Source organism: Halichoerus grypus, chromosome 1 (assembly GCF_964656455.1).
Source record: "Halichoerus grypus chromosome 1, mHalGry1.hap1.1, whole genome shotgun sequence".
Taxonomy (NCBI): domain Eukaryota; kingdom Metazoa; phylum Chordata; class Mammalia; order Carnivora; family Phocidae; genus Halichoerus; species Halichoerus grypus.
In genome coordinates, this window is record NC_135712.1 from 47,408,282 (window position 1) to 47,425,839 (window position 17,558).

The window sequence follows — 17,558 nt, forward strand, 5'->3', positions numbered from 1 at the left end:
GAATCATGAGAGTCTCATAAGGATTAAGTTCTGACCTAATACAATCTTGTGTTATAACTTAGAATTTTTGATAGATTAGGATCTATTTCCTCTTGGTCTTTGTTTGATATTAGCAAGGATTATGTTAATCTCCTACATATCATGGCCTGATAACTAACAACCTTTGGGGCTCATACCCAGAGTGGTCTGCAAAAGGGGTTACTTTAATAAGTAGTGTTAAGCAAGTATTGGCCTTATGCCCAGTGTGATTTATTAGGAATTTTGACAGCATGATACAGAATTGGTTATTAAGCTTATTATCAAAAGTATCTGAAAAGCAGTCTTTTATGGTATAGTCTAGGTTTTAGAAGCTTTTTTCTAATTATGGATTATTTCTTTTTCAAAAATAATCTCTCCGTAGCAGTTAATACCTTCTTTACTACGGGAAAGATTAATTAGATGTCTGTGGTAAAACAAAAGCCACCATAGGTTTTCTTTTAATCCCTTATGTCATAAAAATGTTGCTGAGATTATCTCTTAATACTTTAAAGATTCCCTTCCAAAGAGGAAAACATCAAGTCTATATATAGTTATTGTCATCCTTAAGGTCAGTTATGAAAAATTGTAGTTGTACGGAGGGCTTTAGAAGAAGAAGAAGAAGGCTTTCTGTAGCTGAGAGTCCTTCATTCCTTTACAGAGGTACAGAAAAAAATACCTGTAATTATATCTTTGGATCCTCTTTCATTCAGCTATGACATGTTTATTACATTCTCTGGTAACGAATCTTTCCAAAGGGGGTTGATAATGTGAGCTATTGTTTTTTTTCTTCTTGTTTATCTTAAGCACTGCAGCAGCACCTGGCGGACATAAATGTGGATGGACCAGAAAATGGATATGGCCATTGGATTGCTAGTACCTCAGGCTCAAGGAGCAGTATCAATTCTTCTGTTGATGTAAGTGTATGTGTAGAATATGTCGCCAGATTTGGATAAATGCCCAGGAAAGGTGACTAACTGTTAAACTCTCACCATAACAGAAATGGAGTCAAAATATTTCAAACACATAGAGTGATGAGTCATATTATTGCAAGGTTAATGTAATGATGGAACAGGCCTGCACATCTAAACTAGCCAGGAGTTCTGGAGATCCACCTGCTGAATTCAGATTTCTCCCTGTCCAGCTGCAGTTTGGTATCATCTAGTGACAATTTTCTGCTTCAGCTTAAATATCAATGGAGATAATACTGAGTCCTATGACTAGCTGGGACTCCCAAGTGATCTGGTTCTAGGAATCTCCCTATTAGTATGAGCCAAAAGAATACTGAGCCTTATGGTCACATCTCCTGCAGACCATATCTGTACCCCCCCCACCACAAATTTACATGATTATAACTTCAGTCCACCCATATATATATTTGAGAGAGGTGGCAGAGGGAGAGGGAGAAACAAGCTCCCCACTGAGCAGGGAGCCCAATAACGATGTCACAGGGCTCATCCCAGGACCCTGGGATCATGACCTGAGCTGAAGGCAGACACTTAACGGACTGTGCCACCCAGGAGCCCCACCACTAGAATCTTACATTATACTATATGTTAACTAACTGTAATTAAAACAAAAACTTTAAAAATAAATAAAATGCCTATTTAAAAGCATTTCTTTTTTTAAAATTTGTTTAATTTTCCATCTAATAATACCTAAATCCTAGGGCACTTTCTAATTTCCTTCTCAAGTTCTAAAGAGTAATTAATGGGCAAAAGATGGGCACACTTTTAAACTTCTGACACCTCTTGCTAACTTGCCCTTTAGGGAGTATGGAGCAATTCCGTGAAACAGTTTAAGAATTACACTCACGCCTATTACATTAGGTACATAAAAATAATTTTTCTTGAGAAATTAAAGGCTTAGGTGAAAATATTTAAACAGCAAACATTTATAAGGAATAAATGTTTAAAAATTTAGCCACATGAATGATATTCTGATTATACTTTTGATTATTTTTATGGAGTAATTGAAGTTAAGAAAAGGTCAATAACTTTACTTCTTATTGAATAAAGAAGGTAGTTTCAGACTTTATGCATTTTTTTAAATTTTATTTTATTACATTATGTTAGTCACCATTCATTACATCATTAGTTTTTGATGTCAGACTTCATGCATTTATATATGCAACATATAGCCTCATTTTTCATTTCTTATTCCCATCCCTAAAATGGTTTTACCTAGTGTATCGGTCTGTTAGGCCTGTCATAACAAAATACAACCAGGTAGTTGGCTTAAACAACAGAAGTTAATTTTCTTTGTTTTTTTATAATGTATTATTTGTTTCAGAGGTACAGGTCTGTGATTCAACAGTCTTACACAATTCACAGCGCTCACCATAGCACATACCCTCCCCAATGTCGATCACCCAGCCACCCCATCCCTCCCACCCCCCACCACTCCAGCAACCCTCAGTTTGTTTCCTGAGATTAAGAATTCCTCATATCAGTGAGATCATATGATACATGTCTTTCTCTGATTGACTTATTTCACTCAGCATAATACCCTCCAGTTCCATCCACGTTGTTGCAAATGGCAAGATTTCATTCTTTTTGATGGCTGTGTAATATTCCATTGTGTGTGTGTGTGTGTGTGTGTGTGTGTGTGTGTGTGTGTGTGTGTATATATACATATATATATATATATACCACATCTTCTTTATCCATTCATCTGTCGATCGACATCTTGGCTCTTTCCATAGTTTGGCTATTGTGGACATTGCTGCTATAAACATCGGGGTGCACGTACCCCTTCGGATCCCTACATTTGTATCTTTGGGGTAAATACCCAGTAGTGCAATTGCTGGGTCATAGGGTAGCTCTTATTTTCAACTTTTTGAGGAACCTCAATACTGTTCTCCAAAGTGGCTAAGAAAGGGGAACCCTCCTACACTGTTGTTGGGAATGCAAGCTGATGCAGCCACTCTGGAAAACAGAAGTTAATTTTCTTATAGTTCTGGAGGCTGCAGGTCTGGGATCAAAGGGTTTGCAGGTTTGATTACTCCTCAGGCGTCTCACTGGGTTGCATATGACTGCCTTCTTGTCTCTCTGGACGCACGTGGCCTTTTTTCTGTGTATGTGCATCCCTGATGTCTCCCCCTCTTCCTATAAGGACACTAGTCATATTGAATTAAGGCCCATCTGTATGACTTCATTTAACTTTAATTTACTCTTTAAAGGCCCTATATCTGCATACAGTCATTTTCTGAGGTGTACGAGAAGAATGAACTTTTAACATATGGCCACAATTCAGTCCATAACATCTAGACAATCTTTAGCAGTAGTGTCTCTGCTAATCATTAGGAGAACAGTTAATTTATCAGTAAGTTTTTTTTTTTTCAGGGTGAATCTTCTAATGGCTCAAATGATAGAGGAATGAAATCACTAGTAAATAAAATGACTGTTGCTTTGAAGACGAAATCTGTTAATGTCAGGGAAAAAGTTATCAGTTTTATTGAGAATACATCAACTCCTGTGGACCGGTGAGTTGCTTATATGGTATGAGTTTATGATTAGTAACTAAAGAAACGTGTCTTACAGTAAAAGCTAGTTGAATTGAATGTGTTCTAGAAGAATCATAAAGTACATTTTTTAATTAGATAATTTCAGTTTTCATTATAATTGCAGAGATGTCCTTTATTGCTATAATATTTGACTATAATGATTTCTTTCTTCTTCTACTCATAATAAAACTCAAATAATGGCACTGCCCCTTTATGTGGTTCACTAAAAAAATATTAAGATGCTATTCTATATATTACATTTCATATAGTAGCTGTTGCCCACATGTCAGATGGATGGGAACTATCTACTAAATGCAGTAATCTCAAAGCAGGAACCTCCTCTTCTCCTCTAGGAATTTGTAACCTAGAAAATTTGGTCATGCTAAATAAAGCAAAAACCCATTTTCTTTCTTCTTTTTTTTTTTAATTATTTTTTAAAGTACTCTCTACGCCCAACATGGGGCTCAAACTCAACAGCCCCAATGTCAAGAGTCAGATGCTCCACCAACTGAGCCAGCCAGGCACCCCAGAAACCCATTTTCTCAAGTTTGAGAGTTTAGATCTTCATAGAATTGTGTTCACAGAATATAAGTGACCCCTGTTTTCTCACAAATTACAAAAGAAGGGTTTAGCTAACAAATGATGTTTATGAATGTGAGTTTTAATGTTTCTTACTGGAACTGTAGAGTCCACAATGTTTTTTCCTCCACATAGTAGTCTGGTTGATCTTTCTTGTTCTGCAGTTCAAAACTAACCTAATAATTCCAACACAGAATTTGTTGCTAAGCAAGCCTGATCTTGAAAGTGCATTATTTCATTTCACTCTCATGTCTTCCTTGCAGTATCCTAGGAAAGTTGAAACATTTGACTTTAAGAATTGAATGTCAGAAATTTATTGTTACTTTTTAATTATAGCATATATGCATACAAAAGTACATTTTTTTCCTTGCTTAGTAAATAGCAAAGAAGAGAGTAGGTTATTTTCACAAATCCAAAAAAACCGTGCCTGTCTAAAATGGCCCACTGATAAATAATATTAAAGTGTTTTATCAAGCCTCAGGGTCTTTTTTGCTCATTAAAATTGTTCTCCAAAGCCTGTAACTTTTTTACTTTAAAGTTAGTGCATTCTGAACTAGAGTACTATTGCTAAGTTTTGTAGCATGAACATTTAAAATTGTATTTTAAAATGAACTAGTGATAACTCTAACTTGAAAAGACTGTTGTCTTTGTTAAAAAAAATCCGTTGAAACTAGCTTTTCTTCATTTTTCTTTGTACTTGGGATGATCAAAACATTTTCTTTATAATATATGCTCAGGGTTAGAAAAAGTGATTATACTATATTTTTGTTTTAAAGCCGTTGTGTTTTTAATGATCATTTTGTTCTGTCCTCTGCCTCAATTTGCTATAGAATGTCTTTCAATCTTCCTTGGCCAGACAGAGCATGTACAGAGCGGTAAGCCAATGAGTAGAGCAGCTTTCTGGGACCATCCTTTTCCTTTTTAGCATGCCTCATGCTCTCTATAAGCCTCACACTGTCTTAGCTAAAATTTCATGCAGCTGTTTCAAATGCTAAACTTTTCTTATTCTGCTTTTAGGAATGTGTGATATTGATTGAGCTGTATTTGTTTTTTGCTTGATCATTTTAATTTTTTTTCTTGCATGCTGCTTTATATATGTCATACCTCAGATAAAAATCAAGTACATTCAAATCCAAGAACTTCATAAAACCTGCAGTTTTTATTCTGAAAGAGAGGATGGTGAAACAAAGGAAATACTTAGTCTCAGAGTTGGCAGGGTGGTAGCTTTGGAGATCATTTGCTTCTATCTTCTGCCCTAACACTAGAGAATATTACTGAGAGAAGGCATAGGTCATGGTTCAAAATTGCTAATTCAAGTATGTTATGTAATTTTATCATCTTTTTTTTAAAGATTTTTCTTAATTAGATGTATTTAGGTTGGTGAAAAAACATATATAAATCAGTTCCAAAGAACCACAGTTCTTTGGTTTTTCCATGAAAGAAATTAGGTCATGGGGGACATGTTAATGCATAATCCATCTCTTCTCTGTCCCAATAAGATGGGGTACTTGTCGTTAGATTCTGCAAGTCTAAGTTTAAAAATTTACTGGATCTTCAATTAGGATGCACAGAAGAACTTTACTAACTTAATACTTTTATATGGCTTTACAGTTTTTATACCCACAGAATTTTTCTGCAGTTTAAATTACAATATCAATTACAGCAATATCTATGGACATTTTAAAAGAAATTCTAGTTGTCTTTTAAGATTAATTAATTAATTTATTTTAGAGCGTGCGAGTGAGGGGAAGGGGCAGAGGGAGAGAGAGAATTCTCAAGCAGACTCTCAGCTGAGCACAGAGCCCGACCCAGGGTTCGATCCCAGGACCCTGAGACTATGACCTGAGCCGAAATCAAGAGTCAGTGGCCCAACTGACTGAGCCACCCCGGCGCCCCTCAAGTTGTATTTTAAATATGTTAAGCTTTGGAATAATGGGGTTGACTTTTTTTTTGGTCATTTCGATATTTTCAGTGACTAGAAGTAGCATTTTTAAAAGCAGTAATTTACTCCTAACTTACTGGTAAGAGTTTTTATTTACTGTGACTATTCCTGCACAATGCCAATTATAGAGCCTCTATCACAATTTTATCTGAGACTATTTTAAAGGCAGTTGCTTCTTTTAAAATTATAATCTATTTGTGAATCATCTTTCTACCTTCTCTTTTTATAGAACCATCGAAGTAGTCTAATTTTAACTCCCAATTTTCTCCCAAATTCTTAAGGTTTTAAAAATTTAAATGATCTTCTTTGGTCTACAGGCAAATATTTTGAAAACAGAATTTAGTGAAAAGTTAGGGAGAACCGGGTTTCCGTCTGAGCACAGTAAATAAAGCCTGGTCAAACTATGTTACAGATGTTTTTGTTATTCAGCTAAAAACATATAAGTATACTGCTTTTTTTAAAAGAGTCCAGCCATTGAATTTCATTAATTTTTAGCCAGTCTATTAAGAACTATTTCAGGGGGCGCCTGCGTGGCTCAGATGGTTAAGCGTCTGCCTTCGGCTCAGGTCATGATCCCAGGGTCCTGGATCGAGCCCCGCATTGGGCTCCTGGCTCAGCGAGGAGCCTGCTTCTCCCTCTCCCTCTGCCTCTCTCCTTGCTCATGCTTTCTCTCTCTCTCTCTGTATCTCTTTGTCTCAAATGAATAAAATCTTTAAAAAAAAAAAACAACTATTTCAGTAATCTTTATAAACAAGATTATTAAAATTTTTTTTCCTTAATTTTAAGTAGACTCCATGCCCAAGGTGGGGCTTAAACTCACAACCCTGAGATCCAGTCACATCTACTGATTGAGCCAGCCAGATCCACCCCCCCGCTTTTTTTTTTTGATTTTCGCTTTGTTTATACTTGCCTTCTGGTTCAAGCATCTACTGTAAACATCTTTGTTTCTATGTTATGTCTGTTTAATTATGCTTTACTATAAATCAGGAGAGAACCAATAATCATCTCATACAGTTTTATAATCTAGATGGCACTAAAGTATTTTTAGACAAAGCTGTATTATCTTTGTCTTTTATAAGAAAACTCTGAGTTTCATAGTTGTTTGAATTATTTATTTCATTTGCTCTAATGAGCATAGTTTGATAATTAAATGGATAATTTCATATTAGATATGTTTTAACATAAAATCAGATGATTTTGTGATTTAAACTGTCTACTATGTTTGATTAATTTATAATTCCCAAAGAGTGTTACACATTCAGCTCTCAACTGATTTTTCTAGTGAGGTTTCTGTTGAGGAATGTTGTTTTGGGAGAAGTAAAGATTCAAGCCTATTTCAACAAAATTGGGTCATGATAAGATTTTTATTGAAGATATGTATTAAGAAATTTTTTAAAATACAGATTTGATCTCTATATTCTGGAAAAACTGAATTCTAAGATTAAGACATGTAACTTGAATTTTTCTCCATATTGGATTATCTCTTGATATATGACCCAAAAAGGCCAGTTTTTCTTCATTGTAGATAATCTTGATGGAACATTTATCTTACAAATAATACAATGCTTTTTCCCTAGAAACATGTATTTTGTTGAAATATTTTAATTTTTCTTCTTGGTTTGTTTGAGTTTACCTAAAAAGTACTAAGGTATAATTTTTTATGTTAAAAAGAGAGAGGTCATACTTCCTGCAGAACTAATCAAGTTTGAGTTTACATGTTGTTTATGCTTCTGCCACTTGAAAAAGAAAGGCAGATTAAATTTTCATGGTTTATTTACATTTATGTAAAAGAAGTAGCATGTTTCTATTAAAACAAAATGGGAGGATTATAATGTGGTGAGCATTGGGTAATGTACAGAATTGTTGAGTCACAATGTTGTACAACTGAAACTGATAAAAAAAAAAAGGGAGGAAAAACCTTAAGGTATTTGCTCCCATATGAGAAAGCCTTAACACTTCTCCTAGAATTTGAATATTTGGTTCCATAACCTATTTTATCTAACAGATGTGCATAGCACTTGCTATATGCCAGGCATTCTAAGAGCTTTACAAAATATTAACTGATATAATTCTCACAGTAATCTTGAAGTGTAAATATTGTTACTATAGTTGTTTTAGAGATATGAAAACAGAATCACAGAGAGGTTAAATGACTTTCCTAAGGCTACACAGATCTAAGCACTGGTTTTAATATAAATATTAAAAATTTTTTTTTAGTTTTTACAGATTGAAAGCATTCAGCCTATCAAGACATAATGCCACTTTTGCTAACATAATTTCCTTATCTTGTTACAGTTTCCCTAACATAACTATCCTAAACTGGGTGTTATATGGGGGCTAGGGACAAAGAATATGTACATTTTGTTTAAATATTCATATGATACTTGGTGAAAATCTTTGGTAACTTCTTAAGTGATGATTTCCCCTCTAAAATTCTTTGAATATAGGCATGTGAGCAGCAGTGACAGAGTGGGCAAGCCTTACCGTGGTGTAAAGCCTGTTTTCAGCATTGGGGATGAAGAAGAATATGACACAGGTATAGTAATAACACTTACCTGTAGATGCTTTCCTGATCTAATCAGCAGTGATTAGAGCATTCTGGGATTAGCCAACAACGACTTAAAAAAAAAAAAAAGACAGATACTGTAGATTGGAGAGTCTGTAGTTTTTCTACTAAGAGTTTGGTTTTAGACATCCTAAGTTATGCCTATTAGAATTCAAGCAGAAATGCTGAGTAGGCAGTTGATTTATAGGAGTCTTTAGCCAAAGAGAGAAGGTCTAATAAACTGGTGATGATCTGGGAATTATCAGTGTTGAAATAGTATTTAGGTCCATGGGATTTGATTTAAATCCCCTTGATCCATCCACCTAGAAGATTGAGAGTTGTGAGACTAAAGTCAGGGAATTCCAAAATTGAGACATCTGGAAAGAGCCTTTTTGAATTGGAGGCAATATCCTAAAGGGCCACAAGATGGGGATATTGTGCCAGGGAAATTTGTCATTCTCTGTGGTTGTCTTTGTATTTTTTAAAAATAATTCATTACTTTGGTTCATATTGTGGCTGCCAAGATTACTTTGGTTAAATAATCATGATCAATATTAATATGTGTATTGGGTTAGAAAAAATAAAACAGTAAATAAATATACAAAATGAGAGAGGAAAAAACTCCCAAATTTCACCTTGCTTTTTCTATTTAGTAATACATGTTGCATATTTTCCATCTCAGCCCATATTCCACCATCATTCTCTTTCTATCATATAAGCATACCATAATTTATTTAATCATTTTTCTCACAGTTCACACTGATAGTTTTCCAGTTTTTTTGTCTCAAATGATAATATTTTTATACATGTATTTATGAACTTTTGTAAGTATATATAGAGGGTATATTCTTAGTAGTAAGATTGTTAGATTATAGGGAACCACATTTGACAGTTTAATAAATATTACAAAATCACCTTCCCAAAAACAATGTAACATTGAGGTAAATGAAATTTTCTGTGTGCTATTTCTAATTGGTTTTTTTTTGTCCTTGCCCCTCTCTTTTTGTTGCTATCTTCCTGTTATTTATCAGTCTCTAGCTCTCCCTGAATATTTCAACTTCTTTCATTAACAGTTTTCATTTCAACTATTTTCATTCCTCTGAGAGGCCTATGGATGAATAAATTATGGTATATTTTCATGTGTCACGTATTTACACATGTATTTATATTATGGAAAATTGCACAGTAATGAAAATGAGAAAACTAGAGCTGTGTGTATCAACATGGATAAATTTTACAGTGTTGGGAGTAAAGAAGCAGTTGTGGAAGAATACAATCCAACCATCTACTATTTATATAAATGTTACTTAAAGTGCAAAACACTAGTGTATGTTGTTTAGGGATATTCATGTATGATTAAAGGAAAGGATGAACTGTAACAGATAGTCACTGTTTCTTAGTGGACAAGGGAGAGGAATGTGATTGGGGAGAGAGATACAAGGGTTCCACTTTTTATTTAGGCTGAAAGTGTATAGATACATGAGATTTCCTTTTTTATTATTTCTTTATATTTTGAAGTATTTCTTAAAAAGGGAGGAATATTTGTAATTATTAACCCTAGCAACTGTAATTCCTCTTTCTTAAATTAGAAAAACAAAATAATTAGAATGTCTTACAGTTATCTCATGAAAAAGAAAAAACACTGAAGAGATTTTTACTTATTTATCCCGGGATGGATTTTTTGGGTTGTTTTTCTCAAAATCAAAAACCAGCAAGAGAAAAAGAACTCTGCCATCTTTGCCCTCAAGATAGGTGCTTCTTATTGGACAATTCAGTCACCTCTGTAGAGTCTAGACATAGATTAGAGTCATGTTATGTAAAGCAAAAGTTTTGAAATTCCTCAGATAGTTTAGTCTTTTAAAAATTCATTTCCATTATTTTTTATTGAAGTATTTTTTATTGAAGTTGACACACAGTGTTACAAGTGTATTCTTAGTATTTTCACCTCACTTTCTTACCATGTGGCCTAAAGTTTCATAATAATATTTCTGTATTATACGAGGGGCATAAGGAAATATAGTAGCAGGATTAGAATTGTTTTGTTTTTCAAACTGTATGTTTAAAATACTGAAATTTTTTTTTCAGGCTGTTAAGAAATGTCTCGTTTTTAAAGTTGGTAATTCCCACTTTTAATACTTTCAATTCTTCGTAGATGAAATTGATAGCTCTTCAATGTCAGATGATGACAGAAAAGAGGTTGTAAACATCCAGACTTGGATAAACAAGCCAGACGTCAAGCATCATTTTCCTTGTAAAGAAGTTAAAGAAAGTGGACACATGTTTCCTAGGTACTTTTTAAAATGCCTTCTTCTGAAGTAAAATTAAATTTGGGACGTTAATACAAAAACTGAACTGCAGAAGAAATTTTCTTTATTCAAGTATAGTAAGATGTAATTTCACTTTGTCAATTTGTATCATATGTCTTGATTTTTATTTTCTTTTTTTAAAGATTTTATTTATTTGAGAGAGAGAGAGAGAGAGGGTACACAAGCAGGGGCAGAGGCAGAGGGAGAGGGAGAAGCAGGCTCTCCACCTAGCAGGGAGCCCAGCATGGGACTTGATCCCAGGACCCCGAGATCATGACCTGAGTTGAAGGCAGACACTTAACCGACTGAGCCACCCAGGTGCCCCTAAATGTCTTGATTTTTAAAAATATTTCTTATGTAGTAATTTTTTATTTTGAAAAATTCAACCAAAAAAGTTAAAGAAACAGTACATTGAACATCTTTATAAACATCTTAGGTTCATCAGATTTTAATTTCTTTTTGCACTGCCCCATCTCTCCATTTATGTATCTATACATAGACACACATACATATACAGTTCTCTTTTGTCAAGCCATTCAGAAGAATCTTACAGATATGACACTTTACCCCGAAATACTTCAGCGTAAATCACCCAAGAATATGAGCATTCTCTTACACAACTTCAATAGCATTATCACTCTTTGAAAACCTTAAAATGAACATTATTCAACATATAGTTCACACTCAGATTTTTCAGAGTGCCCCAAAGTATCTTTTCTAGTCTCTTTTTTTCTTCCTGATCCAGGATCCAGTCATGGTTCACACATTGCATGTGCCTGTTAATCTCTTTAGTCTCACCCAGTGTCCAACAGTACCACTGCCCTTACCACCACCTCCCCTTTCCTCCATGATGAGTGAATCCTCTGAGGCTAGGCCTTTTATTCTGCAGAATGTCCTGCATTCTGGCCTTGTCTGATATTAGTCTTATTGTATTACATAAAAGTGTATGAGTATGTCCCTATATTAAGTGAGCTGAGACACAAGGAGGGGGTGTGTTAATAATCCTGTGCCCATTCTATGTTCAAGGTCCAGTTACCAAATATAAAACATGTAAGGCAGCCCAACTACTGCTTAGTGGTCTTCAATGTAAAGTATACACTATAGTATAGTGAGTGAGAATAGTTTATGAATATAGACAATAACTGGAAAAGTTTGAAAAGTACTATATTCCATATACCATGCAGAGTAGATTCTAAAAATATTATTTTAATGATTTCTGACTGTATTGTGCATTTTATTATATAAAATATAAAACTTGCTCTTAAACAGTTACAAGATTTTCTGTTAATAAAATATTAATTTTGCATACAATTAAAGGGAAATTAAAAACTATTATTGGGTAGCTTTTTTGTTTTTAGGTGATCCTTTGTCTATGTTCTTTAATTCAGAAAGTGATTTCATCTGGAGTTGAATATTTTTTATTGTTGAAGTAACAGCTGTTTTGCACGACATTTCTTTAAAATTCTCTTTGTTTTTTAATGTTTTTTTTCCCCCTCTCAAGTCATCTGTTGGTTACTGCAACACACATGTACTGTTTAAGGGAGATTCTTTCACGGAAAGGATTGGCTTATATACAGTCTCGACAAGCACTAAATTCTGTAGTTAAAATTACATCTAAAAAAAAACATCCTGAGCTAATTACCTTCAAGTATGGAAACAGCAGTGCGTCAGGAATAGAAATCTTGGCAATCGAAAGGTAAGATTTTCTTAGGATGTATTATCTGAATTATTGAATTAGTTTATTATTAAACATAGTTTGTTTCTCTATTTGGGGGAATAGATGGTGGAATAGGATACTTGAGCCGCTTTTATTAGCATTCTTTGCTGATCTTTTTCTTCTGTATCGTTAGTCATATGTGGTTAATCAGCACATGGTTCCAGTGAGTGCCATGGCTAATTTCATAAACTTTTTGACAGAAGCCTCTTTAATCTGTACCATTGCTGCACTAAATGCTGGTTTGCAATCAATAGGAAGCTTGTTTCAGAATATAAGCCAGTGTTTCTATTTTCCTTCATCAAAAAAAGTATTGCTTTGAAAAAGTGTCAGTGAAGTAAGCAGTGTGCTGAGTGGTATATTTAGTTTACAGTCTGGTACAAGCTCCTCCTTATTGTCTTATTGTGGACCAGTGACAAACAGTTCCTGGACTGGCACCAAGGGCCATAGGACCACACTGATCTCAAAACTAAACCATCTTTATAATCCTATAAAAATGTGAAGCCCAGAGGAGTTGAATGACTTCCAGATCTTCACACCTAGCTTGTAATTGGACCAAATATAGCCCTCCTGACTCCTGATCTGTGGTTCATTCCATCTGGCTGTGCAGTATATGAAAAATCATCTTACTTTTACATTTAGATTTTCTTTCTTTCAAAATGTGCTTTCGAGTATGTATTGAGATGTTATGGGGAGTAAATACGAGGGTGTGTCTGCTTGCTTTGTAGGTTACGGGAAGCTTCCCACTGGAAGTGACATCTAAGCTGAGTCCTGGAGTGAAAGCAATTTATATTAATATATATGTATATTCCCCCCCAGGTATTTGATTCCAAATGCAGGAGATGCTACCAAAGCCATAAAACAACAGATCATGAAAGTTTTGGATGCTTTGGAAAGTTAATATAAAAGAGAATTATTTCAAAAGAAATTAAGGCAACCAAGAGAAAGAAACATGGACATACTTTCCTGATTGAATACTAACTGAGGACCTTTCATTTGCTCATGGGGTGCTTGAATTGCAGGTCTAAGAATGTGTAAATTATTATAATCAATTTCTGGACAGTTAAAATTTTTCTTAAATTTTCTTTTGCATTTTCGGTTTTGTAAAATGATTTATAAAGGTCAGTTATTAAATGACTTTGAAGTAACTGACCCTATGCCCTTATGAACTAAGGGTGCAGAACGCAGTTCTGTTTTGAAGAGCTGTGTTTTAAAAGGGAACATGCATCACTTTCAGATTTAAAAACACCCGTACACATATATACTTGCAATGTCTTCACTGAAAATTAGAGATAGAATTAGTTGAAGAGACCCCTTTAATTGCTACATTTAGTTTTATCCACTGAGCAGTATCAGAAACAAAGTATTACATAGATTACTAGCTTGCTGTTTCTGTTCTTAAAAAAACGTGAAATCTTTTTAATGAAGTGGATGAAGATTCCAGCTAACTCGGAAATGCAGTCCAGCTAGTTGAAGCATCAGTTTCTAAATCACTTTTTGTGCCATTAGCTAATGATTTGAACACTGGGTGCTTCACATACTAAACTTCATCCTAATGGTTTCTAAGGAGCACTTAAAAGCTTATAATAAGTAGGTAGGCATACTAAGATTAAAACAAACATTTTGGAGACAGAATTGTACCTGTAAAAATGTCATTGGTCTTTATTACAAGTGGAATATTTGATTTAGGATATTTCAGAACAGGTGTTGTACACACATTGATTTATCCTTACTGAGATTATGGTCTGTGACCACACTAGTATCCACTTAAATAAAAGCCAAATAATAAGAGAGCTGTATAAAGAACAGTTGTTTTATCATCTGTTTCTGAAATTTCTTTCTCTTCTTTGGTTTTTGTCTTCTCTTGCTAAAAGTTCCAGTGTTTTGAAACTATTTTTATTTTTTAATATGACAAAACTAAAAAGTGATCTGCTTCATTTTGCAGCTTTCTCAATTTAATTTATTGAGGTCTATATTAGACACATTTGGTGAGAAGAAATCCGGGAACATGTTTGGGGCTATGGAATGACTCCTTATAAAATCTTTTTGGGAACTAGCAAATCCTAACAATCTGCCATGTCCTAAAATGTAATGGATTATCTCTAAGGGGTTGATAGGAGAAACATTTAGATGTACCCTATTTATAACCAGCTATTTTAATTTACTTAATGGAAATCAAGTGAATTACAGGTAACATAGTTCAAGATATTTTATTCTAATACCTAAATAAAAACCGTTTACTTGAGTGGTTGAAGACATTTGCATGAAATTGCACCTGGTGCAGTACTTGATATTTATAACTCTACCCACAGCGGTTGTATTGCATTTTTCTTTTTTTCTTTCTTTGGCGCCCCCTTTAGAAATGCCCTGAAGTCTCCATTTTTTGCCCATTTCAGTCATGGGACTTTTTTCATAATATTAATGTAAAGATGTTTGTGTTACTGTTTATAAATTACAGTTGTAAATAAACCAGTACAATTTGCTCATAACTTTGTTCTTAATGACTCTCTCTTTCGTGCTCTTTCTCCCCTGCCCCTTCCCATTTGTAAATCTCTTGTCGGTAACACAATATTAGAAAATTGATGGCTACCCTTTCAGTGGAATCTAATGTTCAGGTTTTAGGATTGAAAGTATTAGATTCCTATTTCTGCTCATCTATATGGGGAGGGGGGAAGAGGTAGTTTAAAACTAATGACATTAAATTCCTTGTGTAATAAATTTCTACCTTGACCTACTTAACTTCCCTGAACTTTAGTTTCTTCATCTGCAATAATATCACAGTTACTAGTCGTAAATATTAAATGAAAATACATGTCACTGATTGTATTAGGTACTTATGTAGCTCATCCTTCCTTAATGGGCCCACTAAGTACAGAACTAGAATTCATTCTGGGATATCCACCTCTTATGGACTCTCAAGGATTGCAGAGTTTGCAACATTATGAGGTTGTTAATATCTTCTGTATTTCCAAGATTAGAAAAGAAAGGCTGAAAGAAATTGAGTGAGTGAAAAGGGAAGGTATCCCCTCTTCCCTCCCTACTCCCTGGGAATTATTTTTGCTTTTTAAGGTAGAAAATCAATTCTCTTTACATAGATTTGATCCTAATCGCCAACCACTAATGAAACACATTTTCTAGTAGGGATGATAAATTTGTACTGATACATACTCAACCATTTTTGCTGCCAGTATGTTTCACACAGGATCTTTAACTCCTTATACTAAACTAGCCAGCCATAGATTGGCAATTCTATTTAAAAATTGACAGTTTGTCTTGGGGAAAACCCAACTCCATAGGTTGTGTGACGAAAGTAATGTTTCAACTTTACCCTTAACATTTTGAATTAAAAAATTTATTGAGCTATAATCCACATACCATAAAGTTCACCTTTTTGAAGGTCAAGGAAGTGGTTTTTAGTATATTCACAGACTTGTGCAACCATCACAACTATTTTATTTCAGAACATTTCATCGCTCAAAAAAGATCCATACCTGGGGCGCCTGGGTGGCTCAGTAGGTTAAGCGTCTGCCTTTGGCTCAGGTCATGATCCCAGGGTCCTGGGATCCAGCCCGCGTTGGTTCCCTGCTCAGTGGGGTTGGGGTGGGGGGGAGTCTGCTTCTGCCTCTCCCTCTGTCCCTCTCCCCTGCCCTATCCCCTTGTGCTCTTTCATGCGCTCTCTCTTTCTCTCTCAAATAAATAAAATCTTTAAAAAAAATCCATACCCATTAGCAGTCACTCCCCTTTTCACTTTCTTCTCCAGCCCTTGGCAGCTGCTAATTTCCTTTCTGTCTCTATGGATTTGCCTATTCTGGACATATCATGATAAAAGGAATCATACAATAAGTGTCTTTTGTGTCTGGCTTCTTTCACTTAGCATAATATTTTCAAGCTTCCTCCGTGTTGTAGTATGTATCAGAATTTCATTCCTTTTTATGCCTGAGGAATATTCCATTGTATGGATATATCACGTTTTATTTATCCATTCATTACTTTTAAGATTTTTGTTTATTTGAGAGAGAGAAAGAAAAAGAGAGTATGAGCCAGGGGAGGGGCAGAGGGAGAGGGAGAAGCAGACTCCCCGATGAGCAGGGAGCCCAATGTGGGGCTCGATCCCAGGACTCCAGGATCACGACCTGAGCCAAAGGCAGACACTTAACCGACTGAGCCACCCAGGTGCCCCTATCCATTCGTCACTTGATGGACATTCGTGCAAAGCTCTAAACCCAGTATGATAATTCCCAAGTTGGATCTTTTGGTTTTTTGTAGTATATATTCTCCCAAGATCTCATTGCTCTTAGAGTTCTTGTTCTTATGTGGTGGAGATGATTCTAATTCTGATTTTCAGCCCTTTGTCTCTGACTGCTATTAGTCATTTGTATATCTACCTCACCCCCCAAAATTGAACTTTATGTCCCCCCAAACTAACTTCCCTAATACTATGAAGAGTGATTGGAGGATAAGATGCTGAGGGAAAGGAGACCAGTTAAATTGCCTAAAGCAATCTCCCCCAAATGAGGAAAGCCTAGCCATGAGGGGTGGTCACAGGGACAGAAAAGGAGGCAGAAATCAAGGGGTATTTTAGGAGAGTCAGAAGGGCCCTGTCCTTCACCAGAGGTGGATGGTAAACATACAGAAGTGATTTCGATTTTTGAGGGGAAGGCATGGGGAACTAGGAGAATTGGAAAACAGCACAAATGGTGGTGCCTCTATGTAAGAGCAAAGCTGGGAGAAGCTTTTAGAGATGGTAAAATTAGTTTTGGATGGTTGAGTTTAAACTGATGTCAAGGCATGTAAATAGAGATGACTTACAGCAGCTGGAAGTGCTGGGAAAGCTCCTCTGGAGTAAAAATAGAAATCTGACCAGTACCAGCCTGGAAATGGTCATTGAAGCTGTGAGACATGATTGGCAATACCAGATTTTGGAGATCCATTTAGTTAGTGCTTTTAATCTT

At 35.1% G+C, this 17,558-nt stretch overlaps 1 protein-coding gene across 5 annotated transcripts in view; it reads left to right on the forward strand.

Annotated features, from left to right (window-relative positions):
- TBC1D23 (TBC1 domain family member 23) overlaps nt 1-15,095 on the forward strand; it is a 55,431-nt gene extending 40,336 nt beyond the window's left edge. For 4 of the 5 annotated variants that reach the window (XM_036109705.2, XM_078063234.1, XM_036109703.2 and 1 more), the window contains 7 exons: nt 823-932; nt 3,360-3,499; nt 4,930-4,974; nt 8,489-8,577; nt 10,739-10,874; nt 12,394-12,588; nt 13,426-15,095. In XM_036109705.2, the coding sequence (XP_035965598.1) occupies nt 823-932; nt 3,360-3,499; nt 4,930-4,974; nt 8,489-8,577; nt 10,739-10,874; nt 12,394-12,588; nt 13,426-13,507 (797 nt within the window). In that variant the 3' untranslated portion in view covers nt 13,508-15,095. The remainder of the gene's footprint in view (nt 1-822; nt 933-3,359; nt 3,500-4,929; nt 4,975-8,488; nt 8,578-10,738; nt 10,875-12,393; nt 12,589-13,425) is intronic. The other variant, XM_036109704.2, reaches the window with a different exon arrangement.
- Nucleotides 15,096-17,558: the final 2,463 nt, after the last annotated feature.